Source organism: Mesocricetus auratus, unplaced genomic scaffold (genome assembly GCF_017639785.1).
Source record: "Mesocricetus auratus isolate SY011 unplaced genomic scaffold, BCM_Maur_2.0 Super-Scaffold_100024, whole genome shotgun sequence".
Classification (NCBI taxonomy): domain Eukaryota; kingdom Metazoa; phylum Chordata; class Mammalia; order Rodentia; family Cricetidae; genus Mesocricetus; species Mesocricetus auratus.
The window spans coordinates 14,320,053-14,343,783 of NW_024429205.1; the positions used below are offsets into that span (position 1 = coordinate 14,320,053).

General features: G+C 41.2%; 1 protein-coding gene across 2 annotated transcripts in view; it reads right to left on the reverse strand.

Moving 5' to 3' along the window:
* Positions 1–23,731, reverse strand: part of Wdr35 (WD repeat domain 35) — a 55,502-nt gene that overhangs the window by 15,888 nt on the left and 15,883 nt on the right. The window contains exons 10-17 of one of the 2 annotated variants that reach the window (XM_005079065.4): positions 20,528–20,713; positions 16,375–16,407; positions 15,926–15,986; positions 7,308–7,452; positions 6,500–6,569; positions 5,301–5,354; positions 3,705–3,814; positions 3,009–3,219 (exon numbers count right to left, since the gene is read on the reverse strand). In XM_005079065.4, the coding sequence (XP_005079122.1) occupies positions 3,009–3,219; positions 3,705–3,814; positions 5,301–5,354; positions 6,500–6,569; positions 7,308–7,452; positions 15,926–15,986; positions 16,375–16,407; positions 20,528–20,713 (870 nt within the window). The remainder of the gene's footprint in view (positions 1–3,008; positions 3,220–3,704; positions 3,815–5,300; positions 5,355–6,499; positions 6,570–7,307; positions 7,453–15,925; positions 15,987–16,374; positions 16,408–20,527; positions 20,714–23,731) is intronic. The other variant, XM_005079066.4, reaches the window with a different exon arrangement.

Here is a 23,731-nt window from a genome sequence, read left to right on the forward strand (position 1 = left end):
ATCTTGATTTTAAACTGTACTGTCAACACTTTCAATTAAGAAGAAAAATAGAGTGTCAGTAATGCCATATGCCCATCACCTAAACAGTTAGCCTTCCGCTGTGCACATGCTACTGTATTTCTGGCTGGTGCTGTATTTCACCTCCATAAGTCTATACACTTCTCTAAAAGAAAAGGATGCTTTCTTACCTGACCATGTTATGAATTGAATTCCTAGTAATTATGATAAACATTGTATTTGGATCTACGTAAGGGCATCTACCATACAAACCCACAGCTAACTGGAGCCGCCCTCTTTGTACCTGATATGCTTCCTACATAATATTTTATTTGCCAACATGTAAATACATGGATGTTACATGTATGTCTCTTATCCTATAGATAGTTGTAGGGAAAAATAGTATAGGATATACATAATATAAGGTAAAGTGGCTGCCCTACATCCTTAGCAGTAACAATAGATATAATATTATATAAGACAAAATAAACTGCTAATCTACTTACTACCTCCAAGAATACTATGGAAGAAACAGGATAACATTTTCTAGCAATGGAAACAGTCAAAATTATATTTTTGAAATATATATACATAACTATACTATTTATTACACAATTATGATTTTAAAAAGACACCAAAATGATCAAAATAAAAGATAAAAATTCAAAGTTTGAGTTCAGTCTGCCAAAGATTGAGGCTCTTACATGCACAGTAGATGTACCGAATATGGTTTCAAGTATCGTTTCTTTGAAAAAGCACAAGTTGTTAGTAAAAAATTCAAATCATATGAGAAAGGTTTATAAAATCCTTTAATTACCTTTAAGAAGGTGATTATTATATACAGCAGACATGCTTTCATGAGTAACAAGCCCACATAAGCAGAGCCAGGCATGGCAGTGCACACCTGTAATCCCAGCACATGGGAGGGGGAAGCAGGAGGGTTACAGATAAGAGGCAGGCCTTTGTCACACAACATGACCCTGTCTCAAGAAACACCACCACATCCGTGCACACACAGAATCACAACAAGACTTAATTTGAAAAGAAGAATATGGAATGAGACATTTCTCATAGGGCCTTTTTAGTTTTGATTATTTTGATACTATCATATAGACCAATATACATGTGTAGACCTGACTATAACTAGTAATAATTTTAATTAGGCACTACAACAAAGCAAATGGTCAGAAGGTGAAGTCATCAAACATAATCTATGGATTAAAAAATACAGCACCACCCTGGAAAAATAAAGCAAAACATGTAAAGCATTCCTTTAATTTTGTAATTCTTCACTGCGGGATGTCCTAAGAAGTCAGTTCTGTTTTGTGCAACAGAACTGATAATGAGGCAGAAAGACATAATTGAGATTATGAAATTATTGCTTTATAAGAGTTCTTTAAATGATGACAAACACAGAGAGCGGGAGACAGGAGAGGTGAAGAAAGGGCAGAAGCAGAGTTTTCACAATAGTTTGTACGTGCTGGCATATAAGGAATGTGCACATATTTGGGGGCAATTAATCTTCCTAACTCAACTTCTGCTTGCATTATGCTCTGGTTTCCTTCCTGTTGCTGTAAGAAACACCGTGACCAAAAGCAATTTAGGGAAGGAAGATTACACTTCCAGGTCACAGCCCACCACTGAGGGAAGACAGGGCAGGAACTCACCGGGAGCTTGAAGCAGAAGCCATGGAGGAACACAACTTGCTGGCTCCCTTGCAGGCTTGTACTTAGCCAGCATTCTTATACAGCCCTGAACAGATTATCCAGGAAACAGTACCAGCCAGAGTGGGCTGGCCCCCTCCATCAATGAGCAATTAAGACAATCCCCCACAGATGGAGTCACTGGAAAATGTGATCTGGACACTCCCTCAATTGAGACTCTCATCTGGGCTAACTCTAGGTTGTGTCAGGGTGACAGATAAAGCTAACTAGGCCAAATTACATTAACCAACTTTATTTTCCAAAATACACTAGCAACTCACTCACATCGCAACTGAGCATGGTGTCACACTAATGAGTACAAAGCAGGGTATTTATTTTTAATCAAGCATCCAAGCTTTGGTACACATTACTGTATCAAGAAACCCTAAGTCCCTCCCTCAGAACAGAGAGGCTTCCTGACTTGCTTAGCTATTCAGTCTTGGCACCCTGCGACACACGGAGGCTTGAATGCACCTATTTAACTAGATTGAGAGATTACATCATCAAACTTTACCTTCACCTCACAAATTAGCCAAGAGGGTCTTAAAAGGAATCTGCCAGCTCCAGGGATCACCAGTGATAGCACAAGCAACAGGCAACTAGGGAGTGGCGGGCTGACTCCTCCCTCCCTCACAACATGGAAACAGTGGTCTCTCATCCACCTGTCCTCTCAAGGAAAAAAAGATAGCCAGCCACTAACTGTCAGACCATAGCTCGCCTCCTGAGTGCCACTAACTGAATGGCCTGCAGAGAGCATAAGAAACATGAGGTAAGCATAAACTAGTTACAGAAGTACAAGAGAATATTTAGATTGCTTCAGGAAATTTTGGCAAATAAATCTGATTTTCTTTACTTTTCTTTGAATTTTGATAAGAGAGAGAGAAAACAAGATGACTGAGTAGCCATGATTCCATGATGATAGGCTCGGTTTGGGTTTCAGGTAGAGTCTCACTACATGGTCCAAGTTGGCCTGGAACTTCCTAGATAGCCCAGGTTGGCCCCAAACATTATGGTTCTCCTCCCTCAGCCTCTCAGGTACTGGGATCACAAGCATATGCCTCCATGCCCAGCTATGAGTCCATCTTTTAAAGAATAAGTAAGTACCTAGGAAGTGTCTTTTAGAGGCAAAGATATTCAAAGGTATTATTCCCACTATGAAACAAATACTTTCAAACGCCACAGAAATTTTTAAATTTTTTTCACAAACTTATGCAGTAATGACAATAAATTTCTCACAGAAACAAAGGAGGGATGTCCAAGTTTAGAATTTGGCTCTGTGGACTGTTAGCATTCATTTCTTGCTTGTACCTCAGGATCCAAGTTTCTGAAGACATACATTCTCGTCTTCTCCATCATTGCAAACAAGTCAGGATTATCCTTGGCCCATTTCATATCCCAGACATCTTTGCGCTCCAGTTTTAACAATTCGCCGACTACTTGCTGCCCTGTACTGTCTGTCACTCGAGTATCCAGGTCAAAGAAAGTCAAGACTCCGGCGATGTCGATGATAGCAAGACGACTAGAAGTCATAGGATTGGGGAGGGGAAAAATTGTAAAATACTATCAGTGGTCATGAAGTCTAATTGCTTACAACTGTTCTTCAAGACCCCTTATCAGAAACCTGGAACGTGGTAGGTCTGACTTTAAAACTTTTTTAACAAATTTAACAAAAACAGTAACTATTCTTCACTTTGTTACCTTGTAAAGAAAACATATTCAAAACCAGCTAGTATTAAAGCATAAAATAGTTCACGTCAAGTTTCAAGAGTTAAAAGGGGGGGGGGGACTAGGATTTCCATTTAAATAAAATAAAGTAAAACTATACTTAACAAGTTTATAATAAACATATCTGTCAGCACATTTATTTCATAAACCAAACCATCCCAACATAAGCCACACCCCTGGAGGAGGAGCCTCATGCCATATTTCTTTGAGCCTCAGGCCCCACCTCTTGAAGGCAGAACCTCAGACCACACACTCCCAGAGGAGGAGCCTCAAGCTTACCTAGAGTTGCAGTTCAAAGATAACTGGCAGGCTCGGCAATCCAGCGAATATTTTTGAATCAAAGCAACGTTAGGAAAGCTGTATCTCTGGATGACGCCAGACTCACGCCCCTAAGGACACAGCCTTTGGTTACCACAGCATATTTACCATGACAGCTTCAAGCTGTCCATGTTTCTAAAACCAACGTGACACTGTCCTAGCAAGCTCCCAATTATGCTGCTGAACCAATGCTACTAAGTACATGTTTATTACCTAATTTAAATCTTTTTTGTTTGGTTGGTTTTTCGAGACCGGGTTTCTCGGTGGTTTTGGAGGCTGTCCTAGAACTAGCTCTTGTAGACCAGGTTGGTCTTAAACTCACAGAGATCCGCCTGCCTCTGCCTCCCCAGTGCTGGGATTAAAGGTGTGCACCACCACCGTCCGGCCCTAATTTAAGCCTTTTAACAGCAGCTGTAGGTGGTCTAATTTTTCCTCACACAATATTCAACAAAGAAGTCAGGACCCTGGATCGTTAGTAATAGACAAATATTATAATAGTAATATTTAATGTTAGTAATAGACAAAAGAAACATCTAAGGTTGCTTTACTTTTTCAGGTTAATATTTAGAGTAGACAAGAGACCAACAAAGTATCCATTCAGTTAAATTCTACAAACATGAAATGGACAGTCCTGGTGTGAGTTGGCCATTACTGGAAGGCTAGTCCTGCATCCCACAGCCTTTATACCGTACCACTGACTTTAACAAGAGGAAAGATAAAAACTGACACAGGACATGCATTTCCTGAACAGGCATGACCCTGGGCAGATGGACAACAAATGCAGCAGATGGAGGAGGCTGTGACCGCTTTTAAACAAACTCTTCTGTCCCTGGACCGTGTGGGTGATGGGCAAGAGATGGTCTACACAGCTTATCTTTACCTCCTGCCTTCTAGCCAGAAAGCAAGGCTTCCTCGGCATGATGCTCAAGTGGGGCCTAACAGAACGGTGGGAAAGTCACAGGACACAAGGTCTTAACAGCGTTCCCCCACAGAATGAGCTGACTGCCAGAGAACTGAACCAGAAACAGTCAAGCCTCTGCTGATTCGACTCAAATACACTGCTGTACCACACAGTTACTTCTGAAGTGAGTACTTTCAAATGTCAGAGCTCAAGGAAAAACATGAGGCCGTTGCTTCTATTTTTAAAATTTAGCAAAATATTGCCACGAATGCTTCCACTTTGGTGGCTGGAAAACACACCACTTCATTCTAAGTTTTATCAAGGTGGTTCAGCCAGAGCCAGCATAAAAATCCCAGGCTACATACAGGAAGCGCTTTCCATACAGTCTCTGTACATACCGACTCTTTGTGAGGCTTTCAAGCCGGCGTCAACTCCATGTATGTGTTCTATCACCCTACTGGTTAATAAATAGTTAACTTTTTTTGCAAATGATTAATAAGATGTGCACAAGCCTTAAAACGTTCTCAATTCTTCTATCAGACTTGGGAAAACTTAGGATATCCACAACATGATAACCTGAATCCAAAACTCTTCCTTTACCCTAGTTTTATAATTTAAACAACTATTATTTATAAAATGAATTAATTTCAGCTTACCACAATCAATGTCTTATCAGATGCAGTGATAGCACAAATTGGATCCCTCGTACCCTAAAATTAATCATTTTATGTAATATTTATTGAATGACAAAGGAGGTTCAAACTAGTACACAAATACTAAAAATATATACTAAAACATTTGTTAACACTCTTATTAACAGTACCTGCTATATGTCAACCACTGAAGCACTAAATATACTCCAATCTTTTGTTTGTTTTTTTTTTCTTTTGAGACAGGGTTTCTATGTAGCTTTGGAGCCTGTCCTGGAACTTGCTCAATAGACCAGGCTGGCCTGGAACTCACAGAGATTCACCTGCCTCTGCCTCCTGAGTGCTGGAATTAAAGGCGTGCGTCACCACCACCTGGCTTATACTCCAGTCTTGAGCCCCCCAAAATTACTTAAAGATCAACTTCCAAAGACCATGAACCAAGCATCTAATTACAGTCTGTTAAGAAATACAAATGGGTTACAAAAGCACATAGCAGGAAGTACCTGACTTATACTAGATAAGCAAAAGTCTAAGCTAAGCTCTTAAAGATGAACTGAAATCACAGAGGCCAGCATATGCCACCAGAGGGGTAAAACAGGAGAGCCCTGCAACCACCTGGGTGGATCTAGATAAGACGCACGAGAAAAGCTAGTCTCCATAGATTACACCGTGTGTGTGTGTGTGTGTGTGTGTGTGTGTGTGTGTGTGTGTGTGTTCACTAACACACCAATCATACAGAAGTCACACTGTTCTATCTGGAGACCTGCCAGGGACTGATAGTTCTCTAGGCAGGGGAACAGATAGAAAATGAAAGAGCTTAGAGAAACTTTCTTTATAGTAAAAAAAAATTATATAATAGTTCACAACATCTACAGTCAATACAACTAACAGACATGTCCAGCTTGAGGCGCACAAACCACAAGGGTGGCCCAAGATAAATGTGGCCCAACACAAAGTCATGCACTTAGTTGAAACATTAAGAGTTTGGGGCTGTGAAGACAGTTTAATAGGCAAAGTGCTTGCTACACAAACAGTAGGACCTGGGTTTGGATCCCTAGCCACCACATAAAAAGCAGGTGTGGCAGTGTTTAAGGAATTGTTAAAATGATGTACTATTTACCAGAAACATTCTTGTACAAGTCTCTGCTACAATTACAAAGTTTCCTGGTCTACAGGCACTGACACTGACAAACCAAACCACCTACTTGAATGGCTTTGCTATGGTCAAACACCCCGTCCACAGATCCAGAAGGAACATCATCAACATGATAAATCCTGTTTCAAAAAATCAGAATTTTGAAGAAAGTGAGGATTACATTACTTCACAATCTTTGCGATTAAGAACGGCATGACAACAATGAGCACTATCATTTATTAGAAAACCCCTGATTGTTTAAAGAGTTCTTGATACAGGTGAATCTCATAAAAGCAGAAACTGTCCATCAAATATTTACCAATTATATAAGTGATCTGTCAGCAAAGTTCTGTCCCTCTGTGAACACCCAAGTTAGGCATTCCCAACAAAGTGTCAAGCTGTGATATACAGCCAGGAAAGAAGCCATATGCCCAGTTCACCCCCACCCTCTTCCATGCCAGTGTTTAAGGACCTGTATCTCCCCTGTTGATTGATACTAGGATTACATCCTAGAAAGACCCATACCACTAACCTAGGGGAATAATGCTGCAGTTAGACACTCAGATCTTAACTGAATAACTAATTTTAGTTAAATACTAATATGTGGAGTGGATCACATTGCCATTTCCTGACCAAAAATATCCCCACAGATATCCAGCCTTTGCCAATAAGGGTGTTTGTTATTTACACCATGCCGCTTCTTTTACTTTGGTAGATCTAAACAGATACATTTAAAAGATATTCAAATTGATTTAAAAAGTGTCTGTCTATTAATCTAGACAATGTGTATTCCTCAAGAACAGCAATGGATAATTAGCTACGTCAGGCTTCCATGTGATATGGTTAGAGTTACTAAAAATGCATATCAAGAGACATACCTTTCTCTCCCTTCTTTTCTTGACCGTGTGATCTGATTAATTTCCAATGCGGTGAGCTTCTTTGCCACACGATACTGCCAGGTATAAAATGCTTCTTTTGAAGCTGCTATCACATGGGTTTTGGTCATTGCAACAAACAGTGGCACTGTTCAAAAGGACATTTAAGACAGTTAGGCTACAGTCACTCAGAACGTGCCTCGAAGCACTTCAGCATCCCTGAGTGCAGCTCATTCTAGAAACAATAAACCCATCGTCTCCAAATATGCACACAGTCCCTCAAGTCAGAGATGAATCTGACGTCATTAGATCTTACAGCAGTATTAAGTAAAATGGATCTGCCATCTAATGAACTAAGAGCTAAAACCTCCAGACCTTTTACAGACTACACAGGAACATGAGCTGTTGCTACAGGCCGATGGAAGACCACTTGCTTAGCATGTGAGAATCCATGGATTCAACCCTCAGTATCACAAAGGTAAAAAAGGGAGGAAACCTTTTAATGATTTGTTTATTTTTATTTCAAGTGCATTTGTATTTTTTTCCTTTTCCCACACATATGTCTGTGTGAGGGTGTCAGATTTTTCTGCGTTACACAGTTGTGAGTTGCCATGTGGGTGCTGGGAATTGAACTCTGGTTTTCTGGAAGAGCAGCCAGTGCTCTTAACCACTGAGCCATCTCTCTAACCCCAGGAGTAAATCTTTGTGAGCTGGGATTAGGCAATGGTTGGTGCTGTAGGTGAGACATCAAAAAATGTAACAAAAACAAAGCAGTGAATTAAACAGAATCAAAATTAAAGACATTTGTGTTTCATGTGTTATCAAGAAAATGTTAAGAGAAAATCTTATATATCATATATTTGATAAGGAATTAATGATTATATGCATACATATGAAATTGTTCCAAAAAGCACATTTAATAAAAGAAAAAACTAAAAAATGACAAAAAATCTAAGTAAATACTTTTCCAATAAGATACATAAATGACCATTCAAAGATGACCAAAATCATTAACCACCAAAAAACTGAAAAGCAAACTATTACTTCATATTACATGATACTTACCAGGGCAGCTAGAATTTAGAAAGTCAGACAAGAATTGACAAGGGTATGGAGGAAAAATGAAAATCTAAAATACTCTGAAAAAAATTTCAAAGTTCCTCAAAATGTTAAATATAGAGTTACACATTACCCGGCAGTTCTCCTGGTTACATGCCCAAGAGAAACTAAACACACACACAGTCACCAGTTTATACTCGAATATGCAAAACAGCATTCTTCATGACAGCCAACAGGTAGAAACAACTCAGATGTCCATCTGATGAACAGATAATTAAAGCCCAGTCTCTCCCCCACAACTACCAATCATGGCTTGATCTCATTTCTCTTGTATTTCTGCTTCACTTAGTTTTTAAAAGAACTCTCCTGAGTTCCTTGCTTCTAGGCAAATATTTGTTTTCATTTGCCCATTCCATAAACAGCATCTAACTGCCTAGTGGGTGTGCTTTTATATCTACTCCAACTTTGGATTTAAAACCAGGGGCTAAGCAGTAAAATAATCACCTAAGCTCACAAAACACTAAATAATAAAAATTAAATATACATTTTCAAACAGAATATAAGTGAAAGTACTCCTTCATAAAGGGGTATTACTCCTGGTTTTCTAAACTCATGAATAGCCAAAACAGTACAAGCTTTTTCTATTTATAATGCAAAGCAATAAAAGAGAAATGTTAGCAAGAACAGCTGCTTATGGAGCTTTGGTCACAGCCCAAACAAGGGCGTTTTGGGCAGCAGGATACTTACATACTAAAGAATAGAAACTGGCATGGCAGTGTGGGGTCAACTGAGTGGACTAACAGCTTGAGAATTTAAATTCAATTTTATACACTAAGTGTATCAATATAATTGCGTCATATTTTTTTAATTCCAGCCATAAATGTTTTTCTATTCAAAACAAAACATATATTAATAATACAATAAATGACCTCTAGAGGGAGCACAAAGCCTTCCCTGCTTTGCACAAACCCAAGGCGGGGTAAAAGGCAGCGAAGCCTCCAGTGGGTGCTCCAGACAGCCAGGCTGTGTTCTCACTGACTTCTTTCACTGAATTCTAATAAACGTTTGGTAAATTCCACCATGAATATTTCAATTCTGGTAGTTACTATGCTCTTACTGACTTGAGGCTCACAAACCTTTACAGCTTCCTGTTAAGAAAATAAAATTTCCTACGCATATAAAAGCATTTTCTAACCAACGTTTACTTACAATTATGTTCATTCCTTGTTCCTTTTTTCCCCATATATTTTATTCTTATCACACTTTCTCCTCCACTGTGTTGTTTATTCTTGGTACTTCATAAAAAAGAATTTATTGCTATCCTGATTAATTCAGGATTAAAATGTTACTGGTTCAAAGGACAAGTCAGGCTTCTTGGATTCAAACTGCAAACACTTCATAACTGTGATGTTACAAATGTTTTCCTCTCTCCGAGCCTGGGTTTTCTTGTTGTCAACTGAAGATAATAATAGCAACCCTGAAGAGCTAGCTGCTTTAAGGGCTAAAAGAGAAGGTAAAGCATAACAGTGCCTGGAACAGAGTAGATGCTTAATCATCTTCGTTTTGGTTTGGTTTAGTTTTTCAAGACAGGGTTTCTGTGTAGCCCTGGCTGTCCTGGAACTCTCTCTGTAGACCAGGCTGGCCTCAAACTCAGAGATCTGCCTGCCTCTGCCTCCTGAGTGCTAGGATTAAAGGCGTGCACCACCAGCACCCAGCTTACACTTAATTTTAAATACATGCCAGGCACCCTTCTAAACACACTACACATATTAAGTCACAGCCACAGTAAAAAGCCAAAATTGTTATTATTTAGCAGAAACAGAAACTGGGGTATGAGACAGTTATAACTTGTCTGTGTTCTACAGCTAGAAAGTGGGCAATTGGAACACAGACCCAGGTACACTACTTCTCCTGAATCTGTGCTCTTAATCGTTGAAGCAGAATACTCCCTCAATAAATGTTATGACACACTAGGCATGGTAGCTATCATTTTTTCATTTTTCATTTCTACATGGATTTTTATAATATAACCAAGCACTCCGGGCATTACTTAGAACAAGTGTATCTATATCCGAAACATATTTCCAGTTAATATAGTAGTACACTCAGTAAATTCACGTGGGAACGCAATGCCATCTACGTAAATTCTGATATTTTTATTAAAAGATTAATAAAACCCCAACTAAGATAACAAGAAAATGAAGATGAGATTGCCCATCACAGGTTGATATTCTAAGGGCATCACAGAGTCTGGTCACAGGTCATGGAGGAAATCAATTGGTACTGACCATGAAGCCCCACTCCCACTCTTGCAAGTTTTCCTGGGACTAGAAGGTGCTACACAGGCTGCTGACAGAGAGGCATCAACAGCCTCACCCGGCTGTTAGCCCTGTCAACTACTAGAATGACTGGCATGGCAACATATGCCCAGGACGTAATAGTGACATAAATGTTAAAAGTGCAATGAGCTGATGCCTGATTGGATTTCATGCCTGATCCACATATGCCTGGCACTGCAAATCTGGTTAGGGAGGCTTGCAAGAGAGAGGTCTAATGTTATTATCCTGCTAAATGGACAAAATATCAAATTTCCCTCTAAATTCACACGCATAGGACACTTATCTTAATACTCATAAACTAGAACAGTTCTCAGTCTTCATCAGAGAAGTTTCTTTGTGCAATAGGCAGAAATTCACAACATATCAAAGTACAGACAACATGTCCCTGGAGTGCTCAGCCACAAACGGGACATAGATACAATCCCCAACCCCAGCCATAAATGGGACATCAGTATCCTCCCAGCACCTAGGTTCAGGAACCATCTGAGAAGGGAGCAGAAAGACTGTAAGAGCCAGAGGTCAGAAGAGGGCCACAGTGAAGCAATGTCATCTAGGTATGACAGGACCATTGCACCTATGAACTCTCCAGCAGGCGTGAGTGCCTGAACAAGACCTGCTCAGGGTCAAGCCAGTCAACACTCCAGCATGGAGCAGGAGAGGCTACTGAAAGCTGATGGGAAGGAGGTCAGTTGTCTTAAAGAATATGGTAGGTCAACCACACCACAGTGGATGGCTTCACACCCAGGAGTACAAATTAGACCTAGTGGGTTATTAAAAATAAAACAAACAAAACCAGAAGGCATGAAGTGGGAGGAAGTGAGAGCTAGGAGGTATACCTAGCAGTCATTAGGGAGGGAGGCTAAATATGATCAAAATGCACTGTATGAAATCCTCAAGGAGCTAATTAAAATATTTTATTAAGAAGACAATGAAGGCCAACTCTGTTAAGGATTTATTTATTTTTATTTTATGTGTATGGGTTTTTGTCTGCATGTATGTCTACACACCACTTACATGCCCAGTGCCGCTAGAGGCCAAAAGAGGGCATCAGGTCCCTTGGAATGAAATTGCAGATGATTATGAGCTACCATGTGGGTGATGATAACTAAGCCCAAGTCCTCTAGGAGAGCACCCTAGACTGCTGAGCCATCTCTCCGGCCCCAAAGATCAATTTTTAAGTGGGTCGGACACTATCCAGCTAAAAACACTCAATCCCCTTTTAAGTGGATCTAAGGGTGAAAACAACTCAAAATATCAGTGCTAGAGAGATGGTTCAGCAAGCTAAGTACCTAGACAAGCATGAGGAAAGTTTATAACCCCCCACACACTAACAAAAGGCAGGCAGGCATGCCAACCACCTGTAGTCCCAGAATTCAGGAGGCACAGATGATTCCCTGGGGCAAGCTGCTAGCTAGATTAGTCAATACTGGCACACTCCAAGTTTAGCACGGGACTCTGTCTCAATGAATAAAAGTAGAACTATATCAAGAAGATTCCCAGCTTCAACTTCAAACTTCAACAATGCATATATACATGTGTACAACACACATGAGCATGTACATACACAGGCACATATACAACAACCACATACACAAATTTCAAAATGTGTAGAGAGATTACTGAGGGAAACTTTTAAGAAATTGTGCTTCCATCAGCTGAGCCTTTACACTAATAGGCAGTCATTATTAGCCAAGGCAGGATGTAAAATAATTTAAAACAATTTAGGAATTCAAATATAAGAAAAACCTGCTTGTAATATTTTAATGCTGAGGGCTGAATAAATTCCTGCATCTCAAATTGTTCCTCTGCTTTGCCACTTACTCATTTCTCAGCACTTTAAAGAGCTGGTAAACTGAAATGTTCTCATCCAATTAACTTTCTACTGAATACATGGAAACCCTCCTTAGAAACCTACCAAAACGACTGCCCCACAGCAGGCTGGTCCTCTCTGGTCACTCTGTGCCTGCCTCCAGCCTTCTCTCAATGCTATCCTCTCTCCTTAAAATGCCACCTGAAAAAATACTTACAACTATCTCCTCTCTCCTCTCCCCTCCTCTTCTCTTCTCCCTCCCCCCACCTCATTTTTTTTCAAGACAGGGTTTCTCTGTGTAGCCCTGGCTATCCTGGAACTCTCTCTGTAGACCAGCCTGGTCTCGAGCTCACAGAGATCCACCTGCCTCTGCCTCCCAAGTGCTGGGATTAATCAACACACCTGGCACTTATAGGTATTTCTTACATGACATCCTTCTGCACCCACATCTGTTTATCCCAGTCACCGGCACAATACTGTCACATGGCATACAGCACAGAAGCAGTAAGTTGTTGCCCAGCTGATGAACCAAACCATATATATTTATACAGCCCATGGGAGAAGTCATCATTTCTTTAATCATTTTCCCCAGGGACTACTACAGTGTCTGAAACAGTTTGCTAAATAATCACTTTCAGTTTACATAACACAAACACTGTCTATGCACCCAAGATACATTTGTTAGGGAAAGGACAGTGTTTGGACTGAGGATAGGGAAATTAGCTAGGCAAGGACCTTTAAGAAGTCAAGGCAAGCGGCAAACATAAGGCAGGGTGAGAAGTACTCTGGAAGAAGCATACAAAAGCAATTATGAGAGCTCCAAGGGAGAGCACCCAAGAGGGCGCCTGTGCTCTCGGACTGAGCACAGAAGAACACCGCCAACCAGGCTGCATAATGTCAAGTTTCTATAGATTTCTTCAGAAACTGTCAAGAGGGAAGATGAAGAGCAAAGCAAAAATAATACAGTCCAGATGAGTACCTACCTGTCCCATGATACTATTACTGTGGAAACTTCATAGAGGCATTAAAAGGGAATTGTGTAGAATACATATGAAACAAAATGTTGACTCTTTGCAGCTGTTTGCTGGGGCCCAATGAATGAACTGTTGGTTAAAGTTTCATCCAGTGAGCCTATATGCCAAAAGGCTTTGAGCCTCAAAAATACCAATAGTCATGCTCTCAAATACCATTTTGTGAAAAGGAAGGATTTACATTTAGTTTTACTTTTAAAACAGTCTACCTGGCATAAAAATAACTTTGAGTTTAACCCTATCTATAACAAGTGATTCTACATTGAAACATTTGATATTGAAAATACAATCTCAGGATTAGCAGAATTCACACCTTAAAAACTTAATACTTAGGTTCAGGGAGATGGCTCAGTGGGTGAGGTCTCTTGCTATTGTGCCCAACAAACTGAGTTCAGTTCCCAAGACCCAGACAGTGGGAAGAGAAAATAATGCCTGAAAGTTGTTCTCTGGCCTCTATGTGCACGCCATGGGACATGTGCACACACACACTAATGAATGCAATGCTTCTTTTAATAAAAACATATTCACATAACAAATCTGTAATAATTATAAGCTATGCCTTTTATTAACAGGGAGCTTAACATGTATATAAACATACCTATGCAACTATGCATGTAGATAAGAAGTTAAGGGTTTCTCTGTGGCTTTGGAGGCTGTCCTGGAAATATCTCTTGTAGACCAGGCTGGCCTCAAATTTACAGAGATCCACCTGCCTCTGCCTCCTGAGTACTGGGAATAAAGGTGTACATCACCACTAACCTGCTGGTTTGGGGAGTTTTATTGTTTGTTTGTTTTAGAATTTTTTAATCTTATTTCATGCATATGAATGACTTGCCCGAATGTATGTGTATATATCACATTCATAGCTGGTGTCCAGGAAAGTCAGAAAGGGGCACTGGATTCCCTAGAACTGGAGCTACAGATGGTTGTGAACCACCATGTCGGTGTTGGGAATCTAACAAGGGCCCTTTGAAAGAGCAGCAAGTGCTTTTAACCACTTAGCTGTTATCTCCAGCCCAGTAACATGCCTTTTAAGACTTGATATCTAATCTGAAAATACATGACTAGTTCTCAAGGTCCAAAAGTAATTGGATGGATTTTCAATTTTTTTTGGACTGAATTGTTTTTGTCATACCACTTCCAATATATGGCAGTACATTTTACAAAAGAAACATTAATTTTGGAAGTTGAAATGGCAAAAAAAAATTTGAATTTTTTTATCACTATCAGTATATATTTGTCAAAACCCTATAGCTGATAGTAATAAAAGGAGATAATTAAATAATTTATGTACAATTTCAATTGGAGGAATCATAAATGGAATGTTTTTTCTCTAGGTCATGATAATATTAATAAATATGCCTTAACAAGAGCATAAAATGCTATAGAGGGGAAAAAACATCAAAAACTGACTAAGTGATTCTAGGTTGCTAGTTTTTGAGCTATTTGAATTTTTTAATAAATTTGTTAGGAGTTACTTTAATATCTATTGGATAGAGGGAAGGGTAAAACTAAATAACAAATGTCCTCACAAACAAGAAATGGGGAATGTTTTTAAGATTTTCCTTATCAATAGACTGGTTTCATTAGAAAGCTCTGGAAAAGCCAAGCCTACTTTATAAGCAGCTAGCATGTTTTTATGGCAGAGAAGTATTTACAAGCAGTTTATTAATAGTAAAAATGGTTTAATAGCAGAATTCTTTCTATAACCCTATTTATTACATACTAATCTTGCATTGCACACCAATTCCTCTACAATTGTATTTCCCTTGTAGTCAAATGATGGCAATTATGGAATAACTGTGGGCTTTAGACACAAGAGCCTTACAAGCTACTGTATTAACCATCGTGCTTTCAGAGTGAAGGGAAGTGCTGATAGATCTGCCATGAGAGCAGGTACCAACCAGTCCTGCTCATGGCAACCAGAAGAATGGTCACTCTTATTTTAGAGACTGCCATTCTAATTAATGCCACCAGTATGGGTAGGAAGGTATGTGACGCATGCGCACATTTGTGTGTGGGTGTATGTACTCATGTTTGCCATACAGAGGCCAATAGGAATATGAGGTATCTTCCTCCATCATTATCCACCGTACCTTTTGAGACAGGGTCTGTCACTGAACCAGAAGCTGCTTCAATTAGGCTGTCTGGTCGGTGAGTTCCTGAGATCAACCTATCTCAATCCCCCAATGCTGGGGTTACAAGCATGTGTGGTCATGCCCAGATTGTGTGGGTGGTTGGGGATTTGAACTCAGATTTTCTTGCTTTAACACCAAATCCTCTGACGCGATAAGTCATACCTCCAGCCCACTAGGATTTTTTTAAATTAGTATTACAAACAAAGCCTCATCAGAAAGGAAGTAAATATTAACATTTACTTACCAAGATCGATGTATTTAGGGTCTAAGGGTGTGCCAATAGAATTGCAGAGAACTAACACAAACTGTGAACACACAAAAGAAAAAGAGTTTCAGAATCCTTGCAAGAATATCCAGCTTCTTGTTTGTGAACAATAAAGGACGTATGCTCTATGTATCATGCTTATCTTTTTCAAGTATCACTAACTGGGAACTAATTGATAAATAAAACTGTTCTGTACAAAGAAGAACAGACAGAAAGTAAGATCATCTACAGCATTGACTATTAAAAAACTACAAATTAGAATCAAGGCTGGCTCTCACTATAACAGATCACTGCAGTTTTAGGAGAACACACAAGTAGACAAGCTGCTTCCATCATTCCATGCCTAGATTTCCTGATAATATAGCAGCTCAACTCATCCTCACCCTCACCCTCTATCCAGCCACACAGAAGCTAAAGTAATTGGTTACCGTTGCACCAAATGTCTCCATTTCATCCTCCTCCTTTGAAGCAATGTATGAATAGTATGAGAAATTAAAAAAATGCAATTAATTCAGGAACAATGGCTTATATCCAAACAATCATCATGACTGATATTAGGAAGAGCACAATGGGCATTTTAATTATACTTTCTAAGTTGGTAATTTCATCTTAACTATTAGCTAACAATGCTGTTCTACCTCAATATTTTCCTAATCAGTTCAGTAATTTCATATCAGTTCTGTGTTTATATATAAAGCTGACCTCTCCACCACACCATGACTTCCCTTTTAGGCATACATCAGTGTCCTGGTTAATATAAATGGGTTTGGGGGTTATGTTTAGTTTTTCTCTCTACACTTAGCTAAGTATTTATTGCTAACTTGAATCTCCAGTTATGCCCCAATTAAGCCCCTTCTCCCGAGGGCTCTGACACAGGCAATGTAGTGACTGGTCCACCAGGCTTGCCCTCAAAGCCTGTCCTCTCCCTGGAGCCCCTAGTGTGTCACTCAACAGTCAGCTGGGACACTCTTCACCATGGGGGCTGGGCTTCCGGCTTCTCTCCTCTTTCTTGGTTTACTCCTCATTTAATGTCCTTTACCCTGAAATGACTGCCTAAGGTAGATAAGCTTAGAAGGAAAATTTTGGTGACCTTGCACATCTAAAAGATGTCAGCATTGCGCCCTTACAATAGTAGTTTGCTTACAGTGAGGAATCCTAAACAGGGAATGGTTTTCCCTCAGAATCTAGAGGGAAATTCTCCAAAGCTTTGCTGTTAACTAGCTGAATGCAGCCTGACTTTTCACCTTGTGAAATCTGCTTTTCTCTTGAAAAGAGGCAGGACTGGGGGTTGGGGGCTCTTTTAGGGTATTTATGTCGTGTTATATTGTATCAGTTTAATCTTCAGTGTTCTGCAGTTCACAACAACATTCCTTGGTGTGGAAACATTTTTAGTCACTGAACTAGATTACTTCTAGTTGAAAACCTCGAGGGAATGTTTTTTAATTCTCCTCCATTTGGGGAGCACATATGCATGTGTGCTCACATGTGGGAGTGCATGTTTGTGCAAATGTATGTGGAGAGCAGAAGTTGACTTCCTCACCATGCTGCGCTTTATTTACAGGGGCAGGATCTCTTGCTGAACCCAAGACTAATTGATTTGGCTAGTCTAGTCAGCCAACTTGTCTCAGGGACTTCCTGTCTCAGCCTCCCCAGTAAGTGGACTACAGGTACACTACCATGCCGTCCAGCTTTTATGTGGGTGTCCAATCCTCACACTTACACAGCAAGGCTCAACCCACTGGGCCAACCCCTAGCCCCGGTCCTCCAATTTGCCTGTTCACTCTTTTTTTTTTTTTTACAAGACAGTGTTTCTCTGTATTGTTTTGGAGGCTGTCAGTCCAGCCTGGCCTCGAACTCACAGAGATCCGCCTGCCTCTGCCTCCTGAGTTCTGGGATTAAAGGCGTGCGCCACCACTGCCCGGCGCCTGTTCACTCTTGTTAGTACTATTATTCAGATGTTAAACATTCATGGCATTCTCACTTTTTTCCATTTCCTTGTCTGTTTGCTTCTTTGGTGTTTCTTTTGCTTTATTTTTCAACCATCTTGGCAAACCTTCAATGTGATTATCATCTTTGTAATTTCCGTATCTCTCCTTCGCTATGCTATCTTTTTCTTATTTTATGGGTAGAAGTCTTTGAACTGTGTAAGGATACCAATGACTGTTCTCATGAGACAACGGAGCTTTTGAATTGGTCTCCCTAGGCAAGAGTGATGGCTAAATGATTAGGAGCATTTATTGCTCTTGCAGAGAACCAGGATTCAGTTCCCAGAACCCATCCAGTTCCCAGTTCCCAGTTCCCATCCAGTTCCAGGGGTTCTGACACCTCTTCTGGACTCTGTGGGCACCTGCATTCATGTGCTGCAAAGACAAGCAGACACACATGCAAACAAACAAATAAATAAATAAATAAATTAGGGCTGGACATGATGGCATGTGCCTTTAATTCCAGCACTCAGAAGGCAGAAGCAGGAGTATCTCTGTGAGTTCAAGGCCAGCCTGGTCTAGATACTGAGTTCCAGGACAGCCAGGGCTGCATAAAGAGATCCTGTCTCACAAAACAAAAATAGCAAAAACAAAAAAGAGCAACAAAAACCCATGAGCTGAACTGTCCCACTCCTACTCTTTGCTCCCTCCAAATTCTTCTCTACTTTCATTTATACTTAGAATCTCTTGCTCCCTTGGGCATCACCCCAATGTCTCTGTGTTGTCTTCCCATCTGCTATATTTAGGAGTTGGATGCTAAAAGTCTATGTGGTACCTACTTCACCATCAGTGGGCCTCACCGACCATGAGGTTACTGTTAGGCGATTGGGCAGGCCTATTTAAGAGATTCTCAATCTGTATGTGGTCCTCTTTCCTGAGCTAATGGGGCCGCCCAGGAAAGACTCCCAGCCTGTAACCTCAAAGCTGGAAGCCCAGCTACCTGTGCCCTGGGAATAAGCAGCAGAGCATGGTGGGACTAGGAGGGGAGTGCTTGGAGGCCAAATGCTAACACCCTGATTTTCAGCAGGCTGTCCCCATCAGCCATGCCAAGGGCTTCAGCACAGAAAATTCTTTTGTAGCTTGTAAGATGGCGCAGCAAGTGAAATGGCTTCTGCCCAGCCTGATGGCCTGAGTCCCGTCCATTAAACCTATGTGAGGGGAGAAGAGAACAAACTCCTGAAACTGGCCCTCTGGCTCCCACAAGTGTGATGTAGCACTGAGCACAAACACTCTCAACCAGTAATGTAAAGAGATATTTCCATGACCGCTATGGTTTTATAGGTTTGTATTTATTGTTTTTAGATGACTATACTAATACCATTTCTCCCTTCCCTCTAAACCTTCCCATATATCCCTCTTTACTTGCTTTCAAATTCCTGGCTTTTATCTTCGTCAATTGTTGTTTTATATGCATTTTGCACGTATTCATATTTAGCTATTTATTTATTTATTTTGTGGATATGGATACTTTGCCTGCATATATGTCTGTGCATTACATGTGTGCAGTACCCAGGGAGGCCAGATGAGGGCACTGAATCTCCCAGAACTCGAATTACAAACTGTGAACTACTACATGGGTGCTGAGAATCAAATTGAGGTCCCTGAAAATAACATACAGTGTTCTTAACCACTGAACCTTCTCTCCAGCCCTTATTTTCACTTTGGTCTCACTTGGCCACCAAAACTTACTCTTGGTAAATGGCAACAAGACCACACGCTCTGCCTAGAGAAGGAGACCTGGAAACTTGCTTGTTACTATGTCTTTTTTTTGGTTTGGGGAGGTTTTGTTTCTTGCATCATCTCTAATATTCCCAGATTGTCTTTACCCAGCCAGGCACCCCAAGTCCTAGGCTTCTTCAGCATCCTATACCAATTGCTTCTAGCCACACTCCACAAATGCTATCCTTGGGTCCATTAATCTCCTGAGGCCATTTACTCTCCCACCTCCATACTTGGCTACTATGATCTATCTTTTCCAACCCCTATGGGCCTGTGACTTGTTTGAAAATATTAATACTGCTGTTTTAGTGTGTTTCAGGAGAAAACAAAGACTAATGGGGCTGCCCAAATAATTACCTTTAACAAAATCTCTGTACTTTTAAACCATAACCCAGCCAAAGACACTGATAGACTTCTCTTCAAATACATCGTTTTGAAAATTCTCAAATTGTTGGCATACTCTACAAAAACACATTATTTATATTCTTCATTTTATGCTATGAGATTTAGTTTTTAGGGCATTATATCTCTAACTGAAAATAGATTGATCAAAGTCAAAAGCTACCCAAACTCTTTTGTAATTTCATCAGTATTTCTGCTAGACATGTGAATATTCATTTTTCACTTGTGACATATTTCCAAGGCAAAAGCTTCAGTATGGAAGCCGTTAGCATGAACTGCCAATGCCTGACTGGTAGGGGGAAAAGTCAGAGAATATAGAAACATGAAGCCAGTTTTCCAAAACAGATTCAGACAGACATGGTCTAGAGAGCCAATGTATCCTTGCCAGTGTCCGTGCTTGAGAAGGCAGGCAACTAGGGCCCAGCTCTGCTCACTGCTAACTCATCTGCATCTTACGATACCAAGGAGTCCCTACCTGAGGGTGATTTTCATCAGCTTTCGTAGCCAAAATGCAGAAATCGCCACAAGTGGTGATGGAAATGAGACTCTTCACATATTTAACGTATTTCTCATTGTTTTTTGTGTCCCAAAAGACAACACAGTACTCAGGACGATCGGGTCTGGTATACGCATAAACCACAGTGTTTGAACAATAGCCCCACTAGGAACGGAGATAGGGAAGGAATAGAAGAGAGGAGGAAAGAAAAAGGAAGATAAACTATTAGGTTTGGAAGGGAAAAGTCACATTATTTTAATTATACTTTAGAACTAATGCTATATCAGGACCCAAAAATAAATCCTTATTATCAAAAAAAAACTAAAGTCATAACAAAAGACATTTTAAAGAATGTTCTACAAAAATAAGCTTAGCTTGTTTACCTTTCCTTAATTTGTAAATGTTAAGCCTCAGTGCTAAAAATTTTCAATAGTTAATCCATGCTTTGGGGAATGGGCCCAGAAAGTGATCAGCTGCTATCAAGGGTTTGAATTCTGAGTCTCCAAGCAAAACTCAAAAAGTAGGTATTTTGTCTTTTCCCTGTCCATGTATCTTACAGAATGCTTTTATAGTCAAATCTTTCTACATTCTTTACCCAAAACAAAATCCCGAAGCGCCCCTGGAACTCGCTTTGCAGACCAGGCTGGCCTCAAACTCACAGAGATCCACCTGCCCCTGCCTCCAAAGTACTGGGATTAAAGGCATACACCACACCAACGCCTGGCCAACTTCCTGAGTCATAATCATTGAACATCGACCCGGAAGTTCCCAGTGAGAACAGAAGGTGTGCACACACAGATTTCCCTCTGTCCAATGTGCTAGAACATTCATCTGTGTTCTTATACATCATACTCATCATCAACACCATGCTTGTGATATTAAAAGCTCAGTCATGTAGACTCTTCCTACCACTTACTAACATCAACTTCAACTTTTAAAAAACTTTAGGTTTACAAAACGTAAAGAAATAAAGCTCCCAAACATCCTTCATCCATCTTCCCTGTCATCAGCATTACACACGACTGTGACACATTTGCCACAGCTAAGAACCCGGCATCACTAGACTCCACACTGTTCGTTAGCTTTTCCCTAATGTCCTTTGAGATCCCAGAATCTCACGGTGTCTACATTATATTCCGCTGTCACATCTCCTTGGGCTCCCTTGAGCTATGCCAGTTTCTCGGGTCCCTGTATTTGATGATCTTGGCAGAAATCAATGTCCCTCAGTTTGGGTCTGTCTGGTATTTTTCTCACACTTTTACATTGCTACTGGTTTGTAGGAAGACCACTACTGAAGTGAGTGAGTGCTCCTCTCATGTCATATGAAGGGCTTATGATCGCCACATGACATCAATGAGGATGTAAGTCCTCACCACTTGGCCAGAGGGATTTGCCAGACTTTGTCACTGAAGAGCACCCTTCTTTTTCCTTTTCTAAGCTAGAAGAATGGGAGACTCTACCTCTAAGAGAGTAAATAATATGGAAAACTTCTATAAGAAAATTTGATTTCTTTCCATTTACTTTACTCAAATAATATATATGCATATCAATTCACAGGCTCTTCTTGTATAACCTGGGCTATAATAGACTGCTACATTTTTTCTTTTTGTTCCTTACATACACGGGCCAGCAGTCCAGCCCCCGGTCACTGTAAGCCATAGTGGGCTGTCTGCCATGCTGTCATCCCTTTATGTTAGAGCACTTCCTTATTGCCTCCATGCATATCTCACATTTTCTCTATCCTAGTTCTAGAATCAGCCATTTCTCCAAGGTGTTTTGACTTTTAAAAATTAAATACATGAGACCCGACTCCTCTCCCCCTCTGCTGTGCTGTGTTGTGTGCAGTGTGTGCCGTGCTGCAGTGTGTGTTGTGTGCAGTGTGTGCTGTGCTGTGCTGCAGTGTGTGCTGTGCTGCAGTGTGTGCTGTGTGCAGTGTGTGCTGTGTGCAGTGTGTGCTGTGCTGTGCTGCAGTGTGTGCTGTGCTGCAGTGTGTGCTGTACTGCAGTGTGTGCTGTGTGCAGTGTTTGCTGCAGTGTGTGCTGTGTACAGTGTGTGCTGCAATGTGTGCTGTGTGCAGTGTATGCTGTACTGCAGTGTGTGCAGTGTGTGCTGTGCTGCAGTGTGTGCTGTGTGCTGCTGTGTGCTGTGTGCTGTGTGTGCTGTGTGCAGTGTGTGCTGTGCTTGCTGCAGTGTGTGCTGTGCTTGCTGCAGTGTGTGCTGTGTGCAGTGTGTGCTGTACTGCAGTGTGTGCAGTGTGTGCTGTGTGGCAGTATGTGCTGTGTGGCAGTGTGTGCTGTGTGCAGTGTGTGCTGTACTTGATGCAGTGTGTGCTGTGCTGCAGTGTGTGCTGTGCTTGCTGCAGTGTGTGCTGTGCTTGCTGCAGTGTGTGCTGTGTGCTGCAGTGTGTGCTGTGCTGCAGTGTGTGCTGTGTGCAGTGTGTGCTGTGTGCAGTGTGTGCTGTACTGCAGTGTGTGCTGTGTGTGCTGTGCTGCAGTATGTGCTATGTGCAGTGTGTGCTGTGTGCAGTGTGTGCTGTGCTTGCTGCAGTGTGTGCTGTGCTTGCTGCAGTGTGTGCTGTGTAGTGTGTGCTGTGTGCAGTGTGTGCTGTGCTGCAGTGTGTGCTGTGTGCAGTGTGTGCTGTGTGCAGTGTGTGCTGTGCTTGCTGCAGTGTGTGCTGTGCTTGCTGCAGTGTGTGCTGTGTAGTGTGTGCTGTGTGCAGTGTGTGCTGTGCTGCAGTGTGTGCTGTGTGCAGTGTGTGCTGGGTACAGTGTGTGCTGTGCTGCAGTGTGTGCTGTGCTTGCTGCAGTGTGTGCTGGGATGCAGTGTGTGCAGCAGTGTGTGCTGTGTGCAGTGTGTGCTGTGTGCAGTGTGTGCTGTGCTGCAGTGTGTGCTGTGCTTGCTGCAGTGTGTGCTGTGTACAGTGTGTGCTGCAGTGTGTGCTGTGTAGTGTGTGCTGTGTGCAGTGTGTGCTGTGCTGCAGTGTGTGCTGTGCTGCAGTGTGTGCTGTGCTGCAGTGTGTGCTGTGTGCAGTGTGTGCTACAGTGTGTGCTGTGTACAGTGTGATGTGTGCAGTGTGTGCTGCAGTGTGTGCTGTGTACAGTGTGTGCTGTGTACAGTGTGTGCTTGTGCAGTATGTGCTGTGCTGCAGTGTGTGCTGTGCTGCAGTGTGTGCTGTGCTGCAGT